Genomic DNA, 6,000 nt, shown 5'->3' on the forward strand with positions numbered 1-6,000 from the left:
AGACTCTCATTCACACTCATACACTATGGCGAATTTAGCTTACTCGATTTAATTATACCGCATGTCTTTGGACTTGTGGGTGGAGCACCCGGAGGAAACCCACGCGAACACAGTGAGAACATGCAAACTCCACACAGATATGCCAACTGACCCAGCTGAGGCTCGAACCTGCGACCTTCTTGCTGTGAGGCGACAGCTCTACCTACTGCGCCACCGCGTCACCCACTTCAGGCATAGTAATGCTAATGATTATGTATACTGAAGCTATAAAGCTAAAATGTTTTGTCAATGTCAGTTTCTTCCACAGAAATGGCTCAAACTCTATATTTCCCTCTTCTCCTCATTGGTGAGTGTGTTTGTAGTTTTATTTATGGTTTATAGTTTCATTAGGTTTGACTCTGTTCTGAAAAGCATTAAAGCAAAGTGTCTCTTTCACAGCTCTCTGCTCCATATCTGAATGTGTTCAGCGTCAGTATCACTTTATAAAGGAGAAGAAGAACTGGACTGAAGCTCAGAGATACTGCAAAGAGAAATACACAGATCTGGCCACTGTTGACAACATGAACGACATGATCCAGCTGAACAAGAGTGTGAATAATGTAAAAGATGCGAATATCTGGATTGGTCTTCAGAGGACGAGTGATTATAAATGGCATTGGTCTTCAGGTGGTCCTGCACTCTTTCTGAACTGGGCATCTGGACAACCAGTCGGCAGTGATAATTGTACTTATATAATAAATGGACAGTGGTATGTTCAGCCATATAGTGCCATTGTATCCTTCATCTGCTTTAACAGTGAGTACAAACCCCTACAGTAACAAACGTTCATTAAGTAAAGATGATTCAAATGGAAATTAAATGTGATAAAAATAAACATATATTAGTGTAAAATAAATAGAAAAGAATTCATTTATTTTTCTTTGGCTTAGACTCTTTAATCATTGACAGTCACACAGTGGAATGAACCGTTTTACACAGCGGATGCCCTTCCAGCGTCAACCCAGTACTGGGAAACACCCATACACTCTCATACACACACACTACAGCCAATTTAGTTTACCCAATTCACCTATAGCGTATATGTTTGTACAGTGGGGAAAACCGGAGCACCGGGAGGAAACCCACACCAACACGGGGAGAACATGCAAACTCCACACAGAAATGCCAACTGACCCTGCCGAGACTCGAACCAGCAACCTTCTTGCTGTGAAGCTACAGTGCTAACCACTGAGCCACCGTGTTGCCCATGCAAAATAATACTTTGTAATTTTTACATATATCTGAAAAGTCTACGGTTAACTGAAAAGAAAAACAGAGGTTGACTTGTGTTCTTTCAGCTCTTAGATTAATTACCTGAAATCTCATAAAATTATTAATAACCCACAACTTTTCTGTAACACAGTGGTTTGGTTTGGTTCACATACAAATCAACAATACACCAATGTAAGTAAAATGTTAACTTGATTTATTAGTGTTTTCTATTTGATTTTCTTAAAGTGAGCACAGGACTGGTGTTTGTTGATCAATCAAAGAACTGGAGAGACGCTCAGAGTTACTGCAGACAGAATCACATTGATCTGGTCAGTGTGAGGAACCAGAATGAGAGTCAACAGCTGGAGAAGTTCATTAATGACAGAAACTCATCTGGAGGTAGAATCTGGATCGGTCTGTTCAGAGACACATGGCAGTGGTCAGATCAGAGCAACTCCTCATTTAGATACTGGGATAACAATCAACCTGATAATCGAGGAGGAATTGAAAACTGTACAGTGATCAGTCTGAATGTTCAGAGACGATGGCATGACATCTCTTGTGATAACCAGTTTTCATTTATATGTCATGAAGGTGAGCAGATCCTCCAAACACACTCAATCCATCATCAGCTCCAGATCTCTTAAAGTTGACTCTACATGTCTGACATGTCAAATTCCTCCACAGTGTTTGTTCTGCATGTTGTTTTTGATCAGTCTCTCTCTAGTTTCTGCTTTGTTTTGTGTCCAGATCAACTGATTGTGATCCAGCAGAATCTGTCCTGGTCTGAAGCTCTGAGATACTGCAGACAGAATCATGTGGATCTGGTCTCGGTTCAGTCAGTGGAGATGCAGTATGAGGTGATGAACGTGGTTAAACTGGCGTCTACTGAGGCGGTGTGGTTGGGTTTACGTCACTCCTGCTCTTTGGGCATCTGGTTCTGGGTGAGTGGAGAGACCGTGTGCTATCAGAACTGGGCTCCAGGGAACGGCACATCAGAGGAGGACTGTGAGCCCACAGTGAGATCTGGAGCAGTTCAGTATGGAGGAGATCCGACCTGGATCAGTCGTCCTGAAACTGACAGACTCAACTTCATCTGCAGAAATTATTAAGGATGAAGAACCTGATGATGCTTCTGTTCAAAAGTATAATTGTTTCAAGTTCTTGTATTGTTTAACTGAATCAACATCTTTAAAACATATTAAATATTAGTATTTTAAAAAGAATAACAATTTTACATTTAATATTAAAGACCCCATGAAACTCGACTCAATTTCAGTCTTCGCTTTAAAGCAATAGTTAAACTAAAAGAGGACCACATAATTTACCCACCGTCAAACCATCCTCAACGTATATGGCTTTTTCTATCAGACAAACACAGTCAGAGTTTTAAATTTTATCCTGCCTCCTCCATGCTGTATAAAAATATGTCATCAAACTAACTCATACGCCTCCAGGGGGTTAACACATGTCTTATGAAGCAGCTCCATGTGTTTTTGTATCAAAGATATTTCCAGTTATTTAATTATAAACTCCAATCAATGTACATTTTCCGTGACTGACATGTACAACAAATGACGTAAGGCGAATTCATAGAGGAATTACCGGAAATAGATATTGCTGGATCCTGGCAGCATTTGGAAGCTACAAAATAAAAGTCACTATCCAACACCATTATACAGCACAGAAGAGCCAGGATAATGTGTGTTCACCTGAAAGGGAGAAAGAAGTGATATACACAAGGAGGGTTTGAGGGTGAGTACGTTATGGGCTAATTTTCCTTTTTTGGGTGATCTAACAGGCCCATAGCCAGCCTGGTGAAAGGGGTGGTTCTTTTTTTGTTTAAAGTGGACCTTTTTGCAGTTATACGTCTCAGTTTCTATTTATCTATGAGATTTATATACTGCATTTTAGTAAATTTTTTTTGCTGGATTAGCTAGTCAGATGTCATCCTAGCCACACTTTTGATGTACTAAAAATATTTCCTAAAAAATTGCAATTTTTAAAATACAAATTTATTACATCATATATCATTAGGAAAAAATAGAAATCTGTTAACGGTTTAAAGTAAAAAAAATAAAGAACTAGAGCTGACTGTCATTTATTAGACAAAAAACAAACTGGCCAGCACATTTAACTGTCCACAATTTGGCCATTTCAATAAAAAAAATAATCATTTAAACATAATAATAATAATAATGTGACTAATAATAATACAATAATAATGAATTATTCAGAATTTTTCTAGCCTCTGGTAAAAAAAAAGTACATTAGAAAATTCATGGATATCAACAATAGCCAAAATATATTCAAATTAATTTAATATGGTCCGCTTCTGGTGCTTCACACCTTTTTATTGCTCATTTTTATTTCAGGACTAAGGTCCAAGATTTAGAATAAAAGTTACCTGCAAAATGTTTTCTCTGTTGAAAAACAATACAGTAGTGAAAGGTTACTTATCTTACATCAGATTATAGTCCCACTGAAGCAACAGCCGACAGAGGATTCCGTTTGGTCTTAAAGCTTTTTTGATGGATTATTTTCATTATTTATGATGGCATAGCAGTCAAAATAAGACAAATAAGCTCATGTATGGGACAAATTCTGGACCTTTGTCAGTGATGGTGGGTCTTTCGAACCACCCGAACCCCCCTACAAGCCTGAAAAGTTAGAGCACATATTTTATGCTCATAGTAAACATGTTTTTAATAGAATTTTGTCTGTAAAAGCGCACCTGCAGGTGTTTTAGGCGCAGGTCAGATTTTCTCCAGGTCTTAATTCATTTTGTTAATATTGATTTTGTCTAAAAAATGATCAGACCTGTCCAGTTTCATCTGGAATGCATCCCAGATCAGCTTCTGAAGTGGTTTGAGCGGTCGGATTTATATAATAAAACGAATGAAGTGACCAAACAGCCTCAAAAACACTGACATGATGGGATTAGCGCCTTTTGCTGAAGTGACATCTGACGGCTGAGGACTCCACTTGCCATTAAAGCCCTCGTCGGACAGTTATTAAAAAAAAATAATGTCAAAAATAGGGAAAAGGAGGTCATGTACTGGACAAGTCAATAAATATACAGGACGTCCCGGCTAATGCGGCCAGTTAGCCTAGAACCTTGTGGATAGGGGCAGATTTTCATCTATAAGTAAGTAACTTTAGCCTTTCCCTGTTTGGCAGTCTTTTTTAACATATGTTCAATACTTTGCAATAATGACGCCGCTGCCTGCCTTTTCTGCCTTCTTGCTCCTTTCGACCCACAGCGTTACTCAGTATGGCTGTCGCATTAAAGATTCAAATGTTACCACTCAGTGGGTTATGTCGTGACTGGCGTCATATTATTGTGGCTTTGAGCCTCTATGATTTGAATTACTGGCCAGAGTTATTTAAAATTACACTTTATTACAATTTATATTGAATATAAATATATTAATTATATAATTAATATATTAATAATAATAAATTACTTAAAATAATTAAAAAGACAAATTCTGGACCTTTTGGCTGTGGGGCTATGGGCATGCATAACTTTGTTACATGAAACAATCCAATGTACATGTGTTGAATTAGAGAAGGATTCAAGACTTTGGCATAAATAATATTGACTACTTGGAGAAAAAACAAACTGACTGTTGATTTCATGGGATCTTGGTGTTCTGGTGGTGTAGGGTCTTTCTTTAATCACATTGTTACAGATTACTAGGGCTGTCCCTGTGTAAAGCTGCGGTCAAACTAGAGTTTGAGCTTGCAAAATTCTGTCATACGGCGCTGTGAAAAGGGACAGGATTAAACAAGATGATTAGACATTTAAAAAGCAAGCGACATTGGTCCATATTTTACATTTTTGGCCAGAGAGGTCATGCTTTGATCCTTGATTGGTCACACGAAGTCAAGTGATGTGATTTCGCAGGTCTGAGTTCCCCAAGCTTAACTTTTTAATGCAGCAAAAAGTGCGAAAATGACGCATGAGCTTTCATTTCCAGTCTGACACATTCGCGTGCGTATGAATGGAAGTCTATGGGGAGAAAAGTGCAGTCTGATCCCAGCTTAAAGTTTTATTTAGTCAACCATTAGCTGTTCAATAAAGCAATTAGTCAACTAATCGTTGGTTTATTCAATTTATTTAACTAGGAATGGGGATGTCATTTGTAACATGTTGAAGATTGTACATGTGTTTTATGTTGTACAGAAATATTATAATAATAAATACTAAAATTCGACATTAAGAACTTTATGGCTGGCCATCTAATGGATAGCGTCATCCTGGGAAAGGAGCACTCAGCACCTGGATGCAATTAGGCTGATCACCAACACCTGAGACTCATTCCACCAAACCCTTTATAAAGAGCCACAGAGAGGACAGAGGGTGAGATGCTGCTCTGTTAACATGACTCGCAAATGATATGATTATGGGAAAATAGGAAGAAAATGGCATGGAGCTTTGATGAATATTTATTAATAAAATAAAAGGTTAACATTCACCCGAATGACAACTTAATAAACATAGCATTTTGTAAAAAAACTAAAACCAATATATTGAAATGTGACACTTTGATAGTCTAGAAGGGCTATTGGGAAAGTCAAGCTAAACAAAATAGTCTAACATTAGCTTTGAAATTGTGTCGTATGTGTTGAAAGACTTGCAAATATTCGTCTCAGCTTATTTCAACTAAAATAAGTACCAGGAATATACATCAAACAGAAAGGGCTTAAGAGAAATGATAATGTGTAAACCTGTTCAGGATGAAG

General features: G+C 37.8%; 1 protein-coding gene across 2 annotated transcripts; it reads left to right on the forward strand.

The window, feature by feature from the left end:
- Window positions 1-309: 309 nt before the first annotated feature.
- On the forward strand, window positions 310-2,363 carry LOC130232710 (secretory phospholipase A2 receptor-like). 2 transcript variants are annotated; one of them, XM_056462684.1, is made up of 4 exons: window positions 310-346; window positions 439-795; window positions 1,498-1,845; window positions 2,002-2,363. In XM_056462684.1, the coding sequence occupies exons 1-4, from the start codon at window positions 310-312 to the stop codon at window positions 2,361-2,363; spliced, it is 1,104 nt and encodes a 367-aa protein (XP_056318659.1). The 2 variants fall into 2 exon arrangements, with proteins under 2 accessions (XP_056318659.1, XP_056318660.1); XM_056462685.1 differs by lacking the exon at window positions 1,498-1,845.
- Window positions 2,364-6,000: the final 3,637 nt, after the last annotated feature.

Source organism: Danio aesculapii, chromosome 7, assembly GCF_903798145.1.
Source record: "Danio aesculapii chromosome 7, fDanAes4.1, whole genome shotgun sequence".
Classification (NCBI taxonomy): domain Eukaryota; kingdom Metazoa; phylum Chordata; class Actinopteri; order Cypriniformes; family Danionidae; genus Danio; species Danio aesculapii.